The following is a 19159-nucleotide window of genomic DNA, read 5'->3' on the forward strand; positions in this document are numbered from 1 at the left end:
GCAGGAAGCTTGCTTGAGATTTTCTCTCTCCTTCTCTCTCTGTTCCTCTCCCACTTGCACACTCTATCTCAGAATAAATAAACCTTAAAAAATATTTTTAAGCAAAGAAAAAATAAAAATACATAAATTTGGTGGAAAAAAAGTTTTTTATTTAGTTGAGGTTTAATTCATACATCATAAGATCTGGTAAAATGGTTTTATCTCAGCCTGATTTTTGTTAAGCTTCCCCAGATTTTTCTGAGTATTTGAATCTTCAGATATGTGTTAGATTCTGTGTAGCCATTGCACACACTATGCCTCACCTTTCAGGTTAGAGAAGTTGGTTACTTTTCTACATAACATTTTACATTCCTGTGGTTGGCAGGACCAGAATAGAAAAAAGTCCCACATGCTTCCAGAAAGACCTTTGCTTTTAGGCTTGTAAAAATCCAGCTGAAGGTAAGCAAACCTTTTGAATCCATGAAGGCAGCCTATGAATGGTCATGTTTATGTCACTATTGAAATCATTAGTTCAATGATTCCTCCAAAAAGTGTGTTTTCACCTTCCATACTTACAATAACACACATTGAAGATGATCAATCTACTGCCTATATTCTCCTCCAGTGTGACAGAGGGCACTTGTTGAATCCTTTATACCTCAGCGCTTCCAAGCAGAGGGGCTCCCTCAGGGCACTGGTAGGATGCTTGCTCCCTACTGATCTAAGCATTGGTTAAATGTTCACGTTAAGTTTACAGTGGTCTGCTTTTTCCCCACTTTTCCTTTTTTTTTTTTTTTTTTTTTTTTTTTTAGGTATAAGTTAAAGTATATAAATCTCACGTGTACAATTTAAAATGTTTACATGGGGCGCCTGGGTGGCTCAGTCGGTTAAGTGGCTGACTTTGGCCCAGGTCATGATCTCGCGGTCCGTGAGTTCAAGCCCCGCGTCGGGCTCTGTGCTGACAGCTCAGAGCCTGGAGCCTGTTTCAGATTCTGTGTCTCCCTCTCTCTGACCCTCCCCTGTTCATGCTTTGTCTCTCTCTGTCTCAAAAATAAATAAACGCTAAAAAAAAAAAAAAAAAAAAAAATTAAAAATAAATAAAAAATAAAATGTTTACATGGTCGGGAAGCCTGGGTGGCTCAGTGGGTTGAGCGTCTGACTTCAGCTCAGGTCATGATCTCATGGTTCGTGAGTTTGGGCCCTGCATCAGGCTCTGTGCTGACAGCTCAGAGCCTGGAGCTTGCTTTGGATTCTGTGTTTCCCTCTCTCTCTGCCCCTCCCCCACTCATGCTCTGTCTCTTTCTGTCAAAAATAAAGAAAACTAATAAAAAAAAATTAAAATGGGGGCGCCTGTGTGGCTCAGTCGGTTAAGCGTCCGACTTCAGCTCAGGTCATGATCTCGCGGTCCGTGAGTTCGAGCCCCGCGTCGGGCTCTGTGCTGACAGCTCAGAGCCTGGAGCCTGCTTCGGATTCTGTGTCTCCCTCTCTCTCTGACCCTCCCGTGTTCATGCCCTGTCTCTCTCTGTCTCAAAAATAAATAAACATTAAAAAAAAAAAATTAAAATGTTTTACATGCTCTTGAACGGAAGGGAATCTACCCCCTAGAGTTTCTCCTGCAAGACACCTTAATATTTACTGTAACAGGGAGAGAGTGTAACTTGTTAAGAGTACACAGAACTTTAGGCTAGTTATACTTGGGTTAAAATATTAGTACTTCCATTTACCAACTATATGTATTTGAGAAATGATGTTCTCTGAGTATCAGTTTCATCATCAAAAATTGAGAGTATGGGGTGCTTGGCTGGTTCATTTGGTGGAGTATGAGACTCTTGATCTTGGGGTTGTGTGTTCAAGTCCCACATTGGGTGTAGAAATTATTTAAAAACTAAAATCCTTAGGGGCACATATCTAGCTCAGTTGGTAGCATATGGCACTCCTTATTTTTATTTTTTTAATGTTTATTAATTTTTGAGAGATGGAGACAGAGCATGAGCAGGGAAGGGACAGAGAGAGAGGGAGACATAGAATCTAAAGCAGGCTCCAGGCTCTGAGCTGTCAGCACAGAGCCCAACGCAGGCTCGAACTCACAAATGGTGAGATCATGACTTGAACTGAAGTCTGATGCTGATTGACAGAGCCACCCTGGTGCCCCACACATGGGCGTCTTAATCTCAGGTTTGTGAGTTCAAGCCCCATGTTGGGTGTGGAGCCTGCTTAAAAAATGAACTTAAGAAAATAGTCTTTTTTGTTGTTGTTGTTAAGTTTGTTTATTTCGAGAGAAAATGGGAGAGGGGCAGAGAGAGAGAGAGAGAGAGAGAGAGAGAGAGAGAGAATCCCAAGCAGGCTCCACAGTCAGCACCAGAGCCAGACTTGGGGCTCCATCCCATAAACTGTGAGATCACAACCTGAGCCAAAATCAGGAGTCAGACGCTTAACCGACTGAGTCACATAGGTGCCCTAATAAATAATATCTTTAAAAAAATGTTGAGGGTAATAGCTGCCACCTCATTGAAATGTGGGTAAGGATTGAGGAAGATAATGTAAATGAGATCATTAGCACAATATCTGGCACATAAGACATTCTGAGGCTTCTGTTGCTGTCTTTCTCCCAGCTCTTTACAATATTGGAGACATGGTACATGCTGCCCGGGGCAAGTGGGGAATAAAAGCAAACTGCCCTTGTATTAGTCGGCAGAACAAATCTGTGTTGAGACCTGCTGTCACCAATGGGATGTCACAGGTAAAGTGGTATGTGTGGGTATGAATGAGAGAAACTTCTCTTCTTAGTACCAGGAAATGCCCCATTTTCACCTGTGTTGTCCTAGGAATTAGGGGATGGAGAAGCCTATCTAGAGAGAACCCCCAAAAAGTTACTCAAGGGATTTTAATTCCCTCCAGCTGGTATGAGTTTCTCTTCATTTGTCTTTAAAACCAATTCAGGCTGGGTTGATGAGTAGCACAATGAGATTCTTTTCATCTTGTCAAGATTTATACCTCAGGGTCCTTGTATAGGTGAAGAGTATAGAAAAGGTTAACAGGAAGGCAGTCCAATATGTGTGCATGGTCCCTGTCCTTGTCATGTTAGGTACTGAGGACAGAAATATGAAGATTGGCCTGCTGAGCTGGGATCATTCTACTCTGAAAACAATCCCAAGCCTCCAGAGAGGCAGTGGTTTGCTCATTGCTCTATCAGAGGTGGAGGTCATTCCGGTTTGATGGTAACTGTTTTGAACAAGAGGCCGTTTTAAACACACACACACGCGCGCGCACACACACACACACACACACACACACACACACAGCTAACTTGCTTATATTTGGAGTGCTTTCCAGGAACACTACTAATTCATGGTCTGTAGGAGGTACAAGAATTAAGGCTGAGGGATCTCAAGATATATTTTCAATAGAGTTGACATATTAGAGCAAATCATGTGGAAAATTCAGTAATAGAATAGTAAACATTTATGGAACATTTATGTATGCCAAACACTCTACTAAGCTTTTTGCATATACTATCTCATTTAATCCTCAGAACAGCTTTATGAGGTCACATTTTAATCATCGGTTTACCATTGCAGAAACTGAGCCTCAGGCATGCTAAATAAATATATTTTAATATTTTAAAATAAATTGTATTATTTATTTTTATGTTCACTGATCTTTTCACAGAACCAAGCATAGTTTCTGTCATGTTGTAGGACTCCTTAAATATGTGTTAAATTAATCAATGAATGAAATAGTTTATGAGACAGTTTCAGGTTGTTTTCCCAGACTTTTTTAGTGTCAGTAGCCCTTGCTATGTGTTTGTTTGTTTTTTTTCCTACACAAGAACAGCACTCTAACCATGTTGGCCTTCTGTGCTTTAGCTCCCTAGCATAAACCCTAGTGCCTCTTCTGGAAATGAAACCACTTTCTCAGGCGGAGGAGGAACTGCAGCAGTAACAACATCAGAGACTGACCATGTTCCCAAAGCTGACAGCACTGACATCAGATCTGATGAGTCTCTGAAAGCAGATAGTTCGACTTCAAATAGCAATAGTGAGCTAAAAACCATCAGGCCCCCTTGCCCTGACACAGCCCCCCCCTCATCTGCCCTGCACTGGTTGGCGGATTTAGCAACTCAGAAGGCTAAAGAAGAAACAAAAGGTGAGATGAACACAAGCCTCTGCCCTGCCTTTGGGTGGAACCTGGACTTATTCCCAGATTCTTCAAACTCACACATGACCATCCACGTTTATGAAACATGATGCTTGCTTTCTCTGGGTAATCACATAAAATGAGGGAATTGCTTTCAATATTTTTGCAGAAGCGGAGCTTTTTTAAAAGACACATGCCTGGGTACCTGAGTGGCTCAGTTGGTAGAGCATCCGATTCTTGATCTCAGGGTGATGAGTTCAAGCCCCACATTGGGCGTGGAGTCTACTTTTAAGAAAATAAAACATAAAACTTCAAAAGAAAAGGCACATGCCTGGGCTGTACCCCCGACCTCTTTAGTCAGAATTGATAGGAGATTTTTATTAACCTTCCAGGTGGTTCTGTTATGCAGCCAGGGTTGATTTTCCATGGGCCCAAGAGTTGCCTGGGGAATTATTATAAATAGAGATTCCTGGGCCCCACCAGAACTGTTAAATGACATTCTCTTAGAGTACAAACAGGAATCTCCATTTTTAGTAAACACTCCAGGTGATTCCAATACAAGTATTCTGAAGACCCCCTTGCAGAAACACTATGTTAGAAAGGGAGATGAAAGATGGATTGGAACAAAAGGAAATTTGAAATCCAGATCTGGTAAAGGAAGGAAGAAGTAGGAGAGCTTCTCCTTGGCCATGATCCTGCTATAGTCATAACCTTGTCAAGGTTGGCATGGACAAACTGTATGTAGTTTGTGGACCAGGGAAGGGGAAAGTCCTCCTCCCCTCTTGGCTCATTTTTAGGAGTCATTTGCTTGCTGGGTATTACTTGTCATGCCTAATGCTATTCCTGGTTATGTCCTTACAGAAGCAGGGTCCCTGAGGTCGGTGCTCAGTAAAGAGTCTCATTCACCCTTTGGGCTGGACTCGTTCAACTCCACTGCAAAGGTCTCTCCATTGACTCCAAAGCTTTTTAACAGTCTGTTACTGGGTCCCACTGCCTCCAACAACAAAACCGAAGGCTCTAGCCTTCGAGACCTCCTTCACTCCGGACCCGGAAAGCTTCCTCAAGCCCCCTTGGACACAGGCATACCCTTCCCCCCGGTCTTCTCTACATCCTCAGCAGTAAGTGTCCTTTCTACAACTCTAGCCTTTGCTGCTTTTCCAAGGAAGAGCCATCAGAGATCTGATAACTGGATTAGAGTATATATGGGTAACTTGTGTTATCTGTGTTGTCTGTCCAACTGACAAGTTATTTACATCGCGTTTGGGAAATGTTTGAGATCCGTTTAAATAGTGAACCTTTTGTGCCATGTTAAGAAGTCAATAGGGGCGCCTGGGTGGCTTGGTCAGTTAAGCGTCCGACTTCGGCTCAGGTCATGATCTCACGGTCCGTGAGTTCGAGCCCCGCATCGGGATCTGCTGACAGCTCAGAGCCTGGAGCCTGTTTCAGATTGTGTGTCTCCCTCTCTCTCTGCCCCTCCCCTGTTCATGCTCTGTCTCTCTGTCTCAAAAATAAATAAACGTTAAAAAAAATTTTTTTTTTTAAAAGAAGTCAATAGAAATTGAGACATTGAAATTTTCAGTCAGCAGGAATCACTATTTTCTTGACACTAACAGGCATTATTATTTTTTTTAACCTAGACAGTACATTCATACTGCCTTTTCTTGGATATCTATAATAGACACCTAAACCTAACACATCTAAGACCACATGCCTGATCTTCTGCGTATAAGCCTCCTTCTCCTGTAGTTTCCTCTCTTGGTCATGAGCATCTACATTCTTCCAGTTGCTTGGCCAAAAATCTTGGAGTCATTTGGGACTTTGCCTTTTCTTGGATATCTATAATAGACACCTAAACCTAACACGTCTAAGACCACATGCCTGATCTTCTGCGTATAAGCCTCCTTCTCCTGTAGTTTCCTCTCTTGGTCATGAGCATCTGCATTCTTCCAGTTGCTTGGCCAAAAATCTTGGAGTCATTTGGGACTCCCCTCTCTCATATTTCCTATCTAATCTGCCAGCACATCCTTTTAGTCTGATCTTTAAAATGTATGCAGGGGCACCTCAGTGGCTCAGCCATTTGAGCGTCCAGCTCTCAATTTCAGCTCAGGTCGTGATCCCAGGGTCATGGAATCGAGCCCTGCATCAAGCTCTGTGCTGAGCATGGAACCTGCTTAAGATTTTCTCTCTTTCCTTTTGCCCCTCTCGCTCTCTCTCTCTGTCTCTCTCTGTCTCTCTCAAATAAAAAATAACATGTATTCAGAGTCCACCCATTTCTCATTAGCTCCACCACTTCCTCTCTGGTCTGAGCCAACATCCTCTCTTGCCTGCATGTTTGCAGTAAACTTCTTACAGGTCTCCTTTATTTCTTCCCTTTTCCACTCTATAGTCTATTGTCAACACAGCAGCTTGAGTGGTTCTTTTTAAATATGAGTGGTTTCATTGACATGATTTTTGTTAGCTCTGCTGAAAATCCTTCAAGGGCTTCCTATTTCTCTAATAATATAAACAGAATCCTTTCAGTGGACAATAATGCTCTAGCTTTATCTGTGCAAGACTTCTTCCTTGCACTTCTCTGACTTCACCCACCACTTTCCTTGTTCACTCTGCTCTGACCACACCCACCTTCTTACTGACCGTGACCAGGCAAGAATCCCTGGTCAGAGCCTTTGCGCTTACCCTTTTCTTCCACTTGGAACTCTCTTTGCCATGTAACCATATGCTTGCTTCATCATTAATTTCATCTCCTCCCTTCTGAAATGTCACGTCCTGTAGGCCTTCTTAAACCACCCTTTGTAAAATCCATCACAGCTCCATCCTCCATATCTGTTTTGTCTGCACTTACTATTTTTTCCATAGCATTCATTACCATGATTGATTTGTTGTCTGTCTTCCCTTTTCTTAAAAGATTTTTGACTGTTTTATTCACTGCTGTATCACTAGTGCCACAGTGTTTGATACATAGTAGGTATTCGGTAAGCATTTACTGAATGAATGAATTCACAAGATAAAAATTTAAATGATGTAGTGAAAAGTCTCCTTCCCATCATCATCTCCCAGCCACCTGTTTTCTTTTCTGCAGGTCAGTCATTGTATGGTTTTTTTCCTTTTTTTACTCAGATGCTCTACACCTTGCTTTTCTGTTTTCAGTGTGTATTGTCTTAGAGAACATTTCAAACAAGTACATAAATATATTTCTCCTTCTATTTTATAATTAGTGGCTAAAATTCAGTGAGCTGTGGATGGTTGAGCCATGTACGATGTGGGTTATTTGTTTCTTTTGCATTAGTGACTTGAAAAAATTACTTTTGGCTCTCTTTTATATGTACTTGCTCTGACCTTCAGTTCTCCTTTTTCTTTTTTGATTTTCCCAGGAAGTTCTATGATTACATGTACTTTGTAGAGATAATAATTAGTGATACTTCAGACTTAGGAATACTTCAGGCTTTTTATAAAAGCCCTCTCAGTTCTGTGACATTAGGTATGTCACTTTGATTTTTGAGCCTGGTGATTTCATCACCTGGAACGTGTGAGAGATTCTCAGTGGGGTGATAAGCAAGGGAAGAATTGAACATTAGGAGACTACTTTCAGAATATTTAGTTCCTTTTGAATACTTTCATTTACCACTTTTTTGGGGTATACTCCCTGGTTAAAAAACAAACAAACAAACAAAAAACCACTGCCTTGGCACCTGGGTGGCTCCGTTGTTAAGTGTCCAACTTTGACCCAGGTCATGATCTCACAATTCGTGAGTTCAAGCCCCGCGTCGGGCTCTGTGCTGACAGCTCAGAGCCTGGAGCCTGCTTTGGATTCTGTGTCTCCGTCTCTCTCTACCCCTGCCCCGCTTGCACTCTGACCCCCTCTCTCTCTCAAAAATAAAAATAAACATTAAAAGAAATAAAAAACATTGCCTTGATAAGTCACTTTATTATTTAGTTGAAGTATCCTTGGGCATGCTAGACAGAAAAAAATTTATAAGCCTCAAAGTAAATAATCTTTTTCACTCAGTTAAAGCATTTTGTGATCCTTGTGGTCCACATGCAAATCCTTAATACAAGGCTGGATGGTAAAGACATTTCTTAGGTCTCTAGGCTCTTGAGGCAGATGCGATCTTTGCATACTTTTCTTGCATAAATGTAAAGCACAGTATAAAAGATGGAAATTTAAGATACTGACTTCATAAACCCCCATTCAATTACAAAAAGTATCTCAGAAAAAAAAAAAAAAAGTATCTCAGAAACGTTTGTGAAACTTAATCAGGTAAGTCATAACTCCTTCTTGTGAGTACAGTTGTGAGACAGTTTTTTGAATGCTCTTCTCATGGTGCCTCATTCATACTTACCTGATAGAATTGTATCTGGCAGGGAGTGAAGAACAAGGCCAGCCTACCCAACTTCCTTGACCACATCATTGCCTCAGTGGTAGAAAATAAGAAAACCTCAGATGCTGCAAAGCGGGCCTGTAACTTGACTGATACCCAAAAGGAAGTGAAGGAGATGGTGATGGGGTTGAATGTGCTGGACCCCCATACATCTCACTCCTGGCTCTGTGATGGCCGACTTCTGTGTCTTCATGACCCCAGCAACAAAAACAATTGGAAGATCTTCCGGGAATGTTGGAAGCAAGGCCAGGTAAGTAAGGATAAGTAGCTACCAGGACCAGCTGGCTGCTTGCCCACCACAACTACAACAATAGTTTCAATTCTGTCTAGGAGATTTTTTGACAGGGAGATTGAGACATAGTAAGTTCACCGAAAAGTTCCTTGCTACTTCGATTTTACTTGGATTTTAAAAAATCAGAAGATTCCTAAAAATATATTGTGGTTCCTTCTATTTCTAAGCTCTATAGGTCTGCGTTCTGAAAAGGGTAGTTGAAATTTCTGGGAAGTGGTGATCTGACATTAATGACACTTTTAGAGGAAAATCCTTAAGTGTGATAGGGGTAAGGTGAAGGTGGGTAGAAATGGGTAGTACTTTTCTAGGTAAATGTTCCAAGGCTGCACAAATTTGGATGATAGTGTGATAACACTTCCTAATTTTTATACTTTAGCAGGTGCTTGAAAAACGGGGAGCTTATGGAATTGTCTGGATAGTTCTTCATTCTCACTGAGAGGAAGTATTCTCAAAGTTGCATTAGTCAGCTTTTTGTCCTCTCACCTCAAAATAGTGGTAGATACCAGAGCAACAGAAGTGATTTCTGTAGCATGCTTCCCAGCATGAAACTCAAAAATTATAATGGAGAAGTGGTTTCCATTTCCTGCACCTGACATGTTGAAACCTATAGATTCTGAAGCTGGGACAGAACAGTAAATCATCATGAAGAAGAGGTTGTCCTCAGGAAACCTATCCTGTCCTTGAGCTCTGAGCTAAAAAGTATTTCCTAAATGGTTCTGATTGGCATATTTTGTTTCCACAGCCAGTGTTGGTTTCAGGGGTACATAAAAAGCTCAAGTCTGAACTCTGGAAGCCAGAAGCCTTTAGCCAGGAATTTGGAGACCAAGATGTGGACTTAGTGAACTGCAGGAACTGTGCTATAATTTCCGATGTGAAAGTTCGGGATTTCTGGGATGGCTTTGAGATCATATGCAGTAAGTAGTTTTGATGACGGCAGACTGGAAAGGAAGTCCAGCTCTGCCCTTGGACACAAATCATACCCCCTTGGCGGGGGGACAGTCTGTCTTGGTGCCAACCAAGCTAGCTCTCCTGGCAATCATTGGCTCCCAGAGCACACCTGGGCTTAAGCACCTTCTCCCATGGGTTGTGTGGAGCACTTTCACTCTTGAGGCTGGAATTCTTGTGAGATGGAAAAATATAGCATGTGTTAAATAAAGCAGTGGGCGAGGAAAACAAAGCTCACCTAGTCCATTAGGATGGGTTACAAGTGTGAAAATAAGTTAGTCTCCTAAAACTTGCAGTCTTTGGAAAACCAGGCAGCAGCCAAACAAGCAGATTGTGGGAGTGCTGTCTGTCTTTCAGAGCGATTAAGATCAGAAGATGGGCAGCCTATGGTGCTTAAACTCAAGGACTGGCCTCCTGGGGAAGATTTTCGAGACATGATGCCCACAAGGTTAGTGAACTACAGTAGGTCATCTTGAGACCCTGTGCCTTGCTGAAGCATCACAAAGTAATGATAGAAAAGTGGACTTTGCCTCTTTGCTTTTTTCCCTCTTAACAAGCTAAGTCATCTTTCCTGATCTTCTGTAGGTTTGAAGATCTGATGGAGAATCTTCCTCTGCCAGAGTACACCAAACGAGATGGCAGGCTGAATCTGGCTTCTAGGCTACCCAGCTACTTTGTAAGGCCCGATCTGGGCCCCAAGATGTACAATGCCTACGGTATGAAGAAGCCAAAGCCGTAATTGCCCTTTTGGGACACTACTGTTCCCCATTTCACCTATAGAGGGAGATATTTAGTCAAGGTCCTGTGTAGAGCTAATAGAGCACAAAGTGACAGGTGCTAAAGAATTTAACAGTAGCCATAATGGTTTGAGGTTTGTTTGTTTGTTTGTTTGTTAAGATTTTTTTTATTTTTAAGTAATCTTTATACCCATTATGGGGCTTGAACTTACAACCCTGAGATCAAGAGTCACATGCTTTACCAACTGAGCCAGGCACAGGCCCCAGGGTGGATTTAAATGCGATGGCTTTTGTCATACTGATTTGTATCACATCTATACTTTGTATATCTACAATAATTAGAAAGTTTCCTCTCAAACATTCTGTGCAAGAAGACATGATTCTTAGTTTTTAAGAGCCTTGATAAAATAACAGTGAAGAAGACAGAGTTCCATACCACCCAGCAAGCTCTTTGTGAAGTCACAATAAGGCCATAAATCACTGTGAAAGCCAATTCTCATTTGTATGTCAGTAATGCACATATCTGTTTTGCTTTTAAAGGAAAGATTGTTGGGGTGCCTGGGTGACTCAGTCAGTTTAGCATCCAACTTCAGCTCACATCATGATCTCACAGTTCATGAGTTCAAGCCCTGCATTGGGCTCGCTGCTTTCACTGCAGAGCCTGCTTCAAATCCTCTGTTCTGCCCCTCTCCTGCTCATTCTATCTCAGAAAGAAACATTAAAAAAATAAATAAATAAATAGAGATAGTGTTGTAGGGAGTGGAATTGGTTCAGTGAATGGCCAAAACTATAGTGTCAACCGAGCTAGAAATCAATCTTAAAACACTAGAAAAGAGATGAGAGTGATTTTTTTTAATAAACCGATATACTTCACTCTCCCTGTTACCCATTTAAGAACATCTTAGAGTATGTTCTCACTTGTAGAGTTGGTATGGATTTTTCACAATATTGCCCTTTCACCCTGCATATCCTCCTTTTCCCTCAGGCTTAATAACCGCAGAAGATAGAAGAGTTGGCACAACAAACCTTCATTTAGATGTATCTGATGCAGTCAATGTGATGGTGTATGTTGGGATCCCCATCGGGGAGGGTGCTCATGATGAAGGTACTATTTCTATATACCCTCTACTTCAGGATGGTGAGGCTCAACGTCAGGAGTAGAATCGGGTGACTTTCTCCTCAGGGCCTATGCATAGTAGGTGCCCAGTAGATGTTGCTAAGTGAAAGGAGGTTTTAGGAAAGAAGAGTGGTACTTGTGTATCTCTGACCACAGTCATTCTCTTTCTGGGAATGCTCCCTTTTCCACTGAGTATAGAGCATCAGAAATAGGAGCAAAGAAGGAAGGGCAGTCTGGCTCACTTGCCATCAGCCAGATCAGTTTATCAGATGATAAAGCCAGCTTATTTGCGCAGAACGAAAGCATCAAAGTGATATTTTGCTGCATTTTTACTCCCTGCCATCTCAGTATAAAATTAATACGTGTTAATTATGGACATTTTAGAAAATGTACAAAATGTTAAAGAAATACGTAATTCAAAATCTCACAGTTCAGGGATTATTGGTGTCATTATTTTGGATATTTGCTGCCACACATTTGCTTTTAATGCGATACACCTGCAGATCCTTCCGTTAGTTGTCCTTTAGAGGATTATAATAGACAAGCATTAGAAGTCTACCCTCTTAACTTGCCAGAGAAGCTTTATGTTTCATGGCCTTATATCCGTAGAACCCTAGAGTTTATAAAGAGGTCTTGAAAAAGTACATGGAGTCTGTCTGCTTACAGCAGGAAATAACCTGCATTTTGAACATAAGATGTGGCTAAACAGTTTGAGCAAGAAATATGTTTTAAAAGACTACTCTCCCTCCAAAAAAATGCAGAGTCTCTATTAAGGAAGATTTAGGGTTGCTCTTACTGTGTGTAGAAAGCTTAGGCAAATATGAGTTTTGATTCTTTGATTCTACCTTACATTGCTTCAGAGAGATGGAGAATAGTAGAGACTAAGCTTGTTTGAATTGAACATTTTGCTTTACTCAGAGGAAGTGAAATGACTGGAAAAGTAATTTTGCTCTTTTCAGAGGTACTCAAGACAATTGATGAGGGAGATGCTGATGAGGTGACAAAGCAGAGGATTCATGATGGAAAGGAGAAGCCTGGTGCTTTGTGGCACATCTATGCAGCCAAGGATGCAGAAAAGATCCGGGAATTGCTACGAAAGGTATGCCCCCAAGTAGGCTATCCACTCACGGATGAAGGGTCTGGGGGTGATGAGACCACCTGTTTAGGTTTCTCGTGTGGGGTTTCTTGGCTTTTAAGACCTGTACTTTTGGGACACCTGGGAGGCTCAGTTAAGTGTCTGACTTTGGCTCACGGTTTGTGAGTTCGAGTCCCGTGTCTGGCTCTGTGCTGACAGCTTGGAGCCTGGAGCCTGCTTCGGATTCTGTGTCTCCCTCTCTCTCTGTGCCTCCCCTGCTCATGCTCTGTCTCTCTCTGTCTCTCAAAAATAAATAAATGTTAAAAAAAAAAAAAAATTAAAGACAGGTACTTTTCGTCCAAATGCCCTGAAGGCCTGAATCCACACCTGAAGGGTGTTGAATAGAATAAAGCAGAAGACTTTGGCCCCACTAGGGACATTGCTGCAGGAAGTTGGGTTTATGCTATAATTTTTATGCATTGATTTTTCCATCTTTGGGTTTGGTTATGGCTTCAGGTTGGAGAAGAGCAAGGCCAAGAGAATCCCCCTGATCATGACCCAATCCATGACCAAAGTTGGTACCTGGACCAGACCCTCCGTAAGCGACTCTATGAGGAGTATGGTGTGCAAGGCTGGGCCATCGTTCAGTTCCTGGGAGATGCTGTCTTCATACCTGCTGGAGCCCCACACCAGGTGGGTTCTACTGGATTCCATAGGCTTCCTTATTTCTGAGTTTCCTACTAATCTGGCAATAGATACATATAAATGGCTGCATTAGGCTGACTGTTCTTACACTGCAACTTCTTTTTTGCTCTTTAAGTTTCATCAGTGTAATTCTCAATGCACGTTTGAAAATTTTTAAATAAGGGAGAAAGTGAAAGTCCCAACTCGGCTACTTGTGCCATGCCCCTTTTCCATCCCCTCACCCTGCTTTCTCCAGAAGTAGCTTGTGGTTAACAGTTTGGTATATATTTTTCCAGATCCTCTTCTGTGAGAATACTAACATTTTCATTTATAAATATATACTTGGAATTTTTCTGCTTTTGTTTTTATGACAATGGAATATCATAAGCATTTCTCAAGTTTGGGGGGTTTTGTCTTCTTTTTAAAACTATGTCATGGATATTTTCCATATATTGCTGAACATCTCAGGGCTCTTTTCCCTCTGAATTTTTCCTCTCCCAGGTGCACAATCTATACAGTTGCATAAAAGTAGCAGAAGACTTTGTATCTCCAGAACATGTAAAGCACTGTTTCCGCCTGACGCAGGAATTCAGGCATCTCTCTAACACTCATACAAACCATGAGGATAAACTGCAGGTAAATAACTCCTCCTTCACCCCCACTCTCTCTCCTTATCTCCTGCTTGCCTACATACATAGGATGAGCATTCTGCTTTCTGAGGGTATTCTACGGGAGGTATTACTGGAGAGATGATCCTCTTCCACAGAGTATTTAATGAGTCCTCTTCCGATTTGCTTTTAGAGGATACACATCTTTTAACCTAGTCATTTCTGCTATCATCTTCTATTTCTCTGCCCCTGGGAGATAAAGTATTTCAGTGTTAATAACTGACTAGACTGACTTTTCCCAGTTAGATGGCGAAAGCACTGTGGCAGAGTGTTCCAAGCATGTTTCCAAGAAGGGCATTTCCCCAGAGCTGCTTCTCACAGCATGTTTCTGTGCAGGCTCCATTCCTTACTGCCCTGCTAGGTACTGCAATCCATATCCCTGAGAATTGTTGGGTGCTTTAGTAGCATTAAAAAAAAAGAAGAAGAAGAAGAAGGAAGCAAGATTTCCCAGGCAGGACTTCAGCAATCTGAATATAGTCTCCCAGCCTCCCGCAGGTAGATTCAGACATCTTCAACCCTGAGTCTCCTCATTTTTGCTGTTCCTTTTTAAAAATTAAGAACATTTCAGGCTGCCTGGGTGGCTCAGTCGGTTAAGCATCTAACTCTTGATTTTGACTCAGGTCTTGATCTCTGGGTTCGTGTTCCGAGCCCTGCCTCCAGCTCTGTGCTGACAGAGCAGAGCCTACTTGGGATTCGGTCTCCCTCTCTCTCTGCCCCTCCTGCTTACACTCACTCTCTCTCTCTCAAAAATAAATAAACTTAAATAAAATTTTTTTTGAACGTTTCAACCTTAAAGTTCTTATTACAAAGTACAATCACATTGATAGATAACATTGATATTATAGATATAATGCAAATATGCAGACATATATATTTTCAGATATCAGCTCCATTAGGTCTCTATTTATAATATGTCACCTCCAACACTCCCAATCCTCTGTCACTGCTCTATTTTTGTCTGTAGTATTTTTTATTGTCTAACATATTATGTATTTTTTCTGTTTGTTTGTATCCCTACTAGAATATAAGCTATTTAAGCTCCATGAAGGCAGGAATTTTATTCCTTTATTCACTGCTTTTCCCTAGCATGATATCTGATACATACTAGGTACTCAGTAAATATTTGTTGAATTAGGGGCGCCTGGGTGGCTCAGTCGGTTAGGCATCCGACTTGGGCTCGGGCCATATTCTCACGGTTTGTGAGTTTGAGCCCCATGTCGGGCTCTGTGCTGACAGCTCGGAGTCTGGAGCCTGCTTCAGATTCTGTGTCTCCCTCTCTCTCCCTGTCCCTCCCCTGCTCATGCTCTGTCTCTCAATAATAAATAAACATTAAAAAAATTAAATAAAAAAAATATTTGTTTAATTAATACAAAAATTATTTTTTTTTAACGTTTATTCATTTTTGAGAGACGGAGAGACAGAGCACTAGTGAGGGAGAGGCAGAGAGAGAGGTTGACACAGAATCTTAAAGTAGGCTCCAGCCTCTGAACTGTCAGCACAGACCCCGAGGCAGGGCCTGTAGCCTGCCTGGAGCCTGGAGCCTGGAGCCTGCTTCACATTCTATGTCTCCCTCTCTCTCTGCCCCATCCCCACTCATGCTCTGTCTCTCTGTCTTAAAAATAAATAAAACATTAAAAAAAAAATTTTTTTTAAAGAATAGACCTAATAAGACTGTGGTAAGGATTAAGTGAAAGTCCACATAAAAAGCTTAGCAATAGGGCACCTGGGTGACTCAGTCAGTTAAGCATCGGACTTCAGCTCAGGTCATGATCATGTGGTCCATGAGTTCAAGCCCCACGTCGGGCTCTGTGCTGACAACTCAGAGCCTGGAGCCTGCTTCGGGTTCTGTGTGTCCCTCTGTCTCTGCTCCTCTGCCGCTCACACTCTGTCTCTCTCTCTCTCTCTCTGAAAAATAAACATTTAAAAAAATTAAGCAACAAAAACAAAAAACTTAGCAATAGTGCCCAGCATGTACTGAGTACATAGATGATGGTGATTATATAGCCTTTCAAATGATTTCATCATTCTTTTTTGAATATAGACCTTCTATCCTCTGTGATTTGTAAATCATCTATGGGATTGATTTGGGAAGTATGCAGTCCTCGTTGAAGGATTTCCTCACTCACTAGTAGGCTTTATAGGTTGTTTCAAATATATATCTTCATTTGAGAATATAATATGAGGCCACCATGAACTGACTGTGCCGATTGCTCTCTCCAGGTGAAGAACATCATTTATCACGCAGTGAAAGATGCCGTCGGCACCCTCAAGGCTCATGAATCCAAACTGGCAAGATCTTAGGCATGGAGAAATTGTTAACTCCCCTGTGAAGCAGGTCTTTCACTCACAACACATACAGGGAACGGCAGGGTTCTCTGCTGGAGCAGAGGCCCTTCACTGGGAGCCAGTGTGGTCAGTATTACAAACTCTCCAGCCACTCTTTTCTACGCTGCCTCAACACTGAAGGTTGACCCAGGAAAGTCACACTGTTCACACACACAGTTTCAGACTCCAAGCCAAGGGTGCCACATACCCATCCTGTGGTCTTTGGGACTCTGAATTGCCTGAACATTGCTGGGCTTTCCTGCACATTCTCGTGACTTGAGATTCATGGAAACCGGGAATGTGGGCACACCTTTCTTTTCTTTGTTCTCTCGTGCCTAGTTAAGTGGGAATGTGTTTGGAGGTAGGGGGAATCACATAACTGGTACAAGTAGGGGCTAATTGCTTAAACACACCTGGTGGAAGCCTGACAGTGTCTCTGCACGTGACCTCTGACACAGACCATCCCAGGAGACGGGGTGAAGCCATTCCCCACAATCTCTCTCGTGAACACTGGAGTCTTGCAGGACCCAGGGAGAACCCACTGCTTTTCCCAGGAGGCTCCAGGATTAGGAAACGTGTGTATTTAGTGAAAAATAGGTTTGTAGTGAAATAGTTACTATTTCATGAAAGTAGATATTTTTAGAATTTTTGAAATACCACAGTTGTTTTCCTGGATTATGAGGAAAGGCACATTACATTTAGTCTTCCTTTCGATAAAAATCTTTGAAGAATTATGATTTTTAGAAATCAACTGCCCATTATAGCACAAAATCAGCCAAAGCAGAATTGAAAAGAATTGGCTTTTTAGGATTCTTTTAGTTTCTTCCCTTCCCATCTCAGTCCTATCTTGAGGGAACAGCCATCTGAGAAAGAACTTTGTCATGTCTGAGCTGTGGTGTGTTTTACAGATACACACACTGGTGTCGCAGGAACCATTTTCACATATTACCAGCGTTCCCTTGGGACTCCTCTTACATTTCCGAATGCAAAGGAAAGTTTGATTTCCTACATGAGTCTGTTTGGTTTTTTGGGTTTTTTGTCCAAAAATGTTTTCAGCAAAACTTTCCAACTCTGTGGAGTTTTATTAAGAATTTATTTGAAAATGATGGAATTCATTAGCCCATAGATACATTGGAAAATGTATCTATCTTCTTTCCAGCTGTACTGTAGTGCCCTGCAGGCTTGTTTATATGTTCACAATTACCTTTTTTTTTTTTTTTTAATAAAAGTCATTTACTGTAGAATACTTTTAATTTCACTTTCTGTATTTTAATTTTGTTGAAGGGCTGATTGGGATTTCCATGTTCTTATTAAAAATCTAACAAATCTGTTTGGAGTGGACTAAATTCTTCTGTGCTGGCCATTCTAAAAAGCAAAGGCAGGTTGAGGGCGGGGTTGGAGGTGGCGAATGGTTCATTTTCTGACTTTCATTACATTGCTGCATCCGATTACCCTTTACTTCCTGAATTTGTGCCCATTTGAGAGCGGAAAGTGCCAGGTCATTGTGGTTTGTGGGTTTGGGGGGTGAAGGGAAAAGAGTGGCAGAAAAGATGGGTTTTCCATTGTTGATGCTATGTGAATGGAGTGGGAAAGATGAGGTCTTTAACCTTCCTAGAGCAGCTGGGGGTAAGCGCAGTGGGGGACAGCCTGAGCAAGGTTTTGGGTGATCAGTGATGAGGTTCCTCAAAGCAGGAGGCCCACCTGCCCACATAAGAAACATGTGGCCCTAGGTCCACCTCAGAGTTGGTGGGAAAAGACCCAAATGGATTTTTTGTTTATAAATCAGCAATTAAAGTAGCTTGAGGAGTAAGGACAGACTACATTCCAATTAGAAAAGGCCTTTTGAAGAGGAAGTTGTAAAGAATAGCAAGAGGGGTCATCGGAGGCTGCTTCTCCAGACTCTGTTGGAAAACATCTTCCAAAGTGTTTGAGCCTGGAAATACAATTATCAGGGTGGAAATAGACCATTGTGTGGTTCAAGGATACTGAGTTTGAATAGGACCATAACTGAAATACAGAGCTCTGAACGTGTCCTTTCAGGCTGGATGGGCACGGGTCGAGGCTGTGGTCACCAGAAGACTCACACCTCCACTTAAAGAATGCAGAAGCTTTGAAATGGGACAGGAAAGGAAAGCAATGGGGAGAAAGGGGGTTGCAGAGGTTGGAGCTTTGTTGCTTTGGTGAAAATCAGGAGGCGGGCTAGCCTACATTCTGGATATAAATGTCTTCAGAATTAGGGCATATACTGCTGCCAGCATTTGCTGGTGGGGGTGGAACTGGAGGCCCTAGATCCATCTCCAACCCAGACGCCATGCCTCCCTACCCTTTGTTTAAAGAGGGTCTACCCCTGGGTATTCACCTTGAGAGCCTGGGCTCTGTTTCCCTGCAAAGCTTAGCAAGCGACAACGTAAAAAAGATCAGAGTGGGGGACGGGTCCTCCAACAGGATTGATTGGTAATGGCCAAGAAGGGGTGAGGTGGACAGGTGTAGCTATAGCTATACCTTTGACTTGAGAAGTTCTTGGGTGGGTGTCTACAGGGCCTGTAATGGAGGAAGACAGTTTGCTAGTCAGCAGTTAGGAGAAGTGGCCTGATTAAAGTAGACTTCATGGGTTCATACCTTAGCATGACTTAGTGGTTTTGTGACCTTGGCAAATTATTGAACTTCCCTAAGCTTCCCATTTCCTTATCTTCAAAATGAGGATAATTATGACCTCTGCCTTATGAAATGAGGATTCAGTGAAATAATGCATGTGAAGCTCTTAGCTCAGAGGCTGGCACAGTAAGCACTCAGTAAGTCCTAGCTAGTATTCCTGGGGGAA

General features: G+C 42.0%; 1 protein-coding gene across 3 annotated transcripts in view; it reads left to right on the forward strand.

Annotated features, from left to right (window-relative positions):
• Positions 1-17668, forward strand: part of KDM3B (lysine demethylase 3B) — a 68673-nt gene extending 51005 nt beyond the window's left edge. For all 3 annotated transcript variants that reach the window (XM_030319048.1, XM_030319056.1, XM_030319065.1), the window contains 12 exons: positions 2592-2719; positions 3846-4125; positions 4978-5234; positions 8479-8745; positions 9530-9701; positions 10090-10180; positions 10318-10448; positions 11455-11574; positions 12546-12685; positions 13178-13354; positions 13847-13981; positions 16234-17668. In XM_030319048.1, the coding sequence (XP_030174908.1) occupies positions 2592-2719; positions 3846-4125; positions 4978-5234; positions 8479-8745; positions 9530-9701; positions 10090-10180; positions 10318-10448; positions 11455-11574; positions 12546-12685; positions 13178-13354; positions 13847-13981; positions 16234-16314 (1979 nt within the window). In that variant the 3' untranslated portion in view covers positions 16315-17668. The remainder of the gene's footprint in view (positions 1-2591; positions 2720-3845; positions 4126-4977; positions 5235-8478; positions 8746-9529; positions 9702-10089; positions 10181-10317; positions 10449-11454; positions 11575-12545; positions 12686-13177; positions 13355-13846; positions 13982-16233) is intronic.
• The last annotated feature ends 1491 nt before the right edge of the window (positions 17669-19159 follow it).

The sequence above is a fragment of the Lynx canadensis genome, chromosome A1 (genome assembly GCF_007474595.2).
Source record: "Lynx canadensis isolate LIC74 chromosome A1, mLynCan4.pri.v2, whole genome shotgun sequence".
Lineage (NCBI taxonomy): Eukaryota > Metazoa > Chordata > Mammalia > Carnivora > Felidae > Lynx > Lynx canadensis.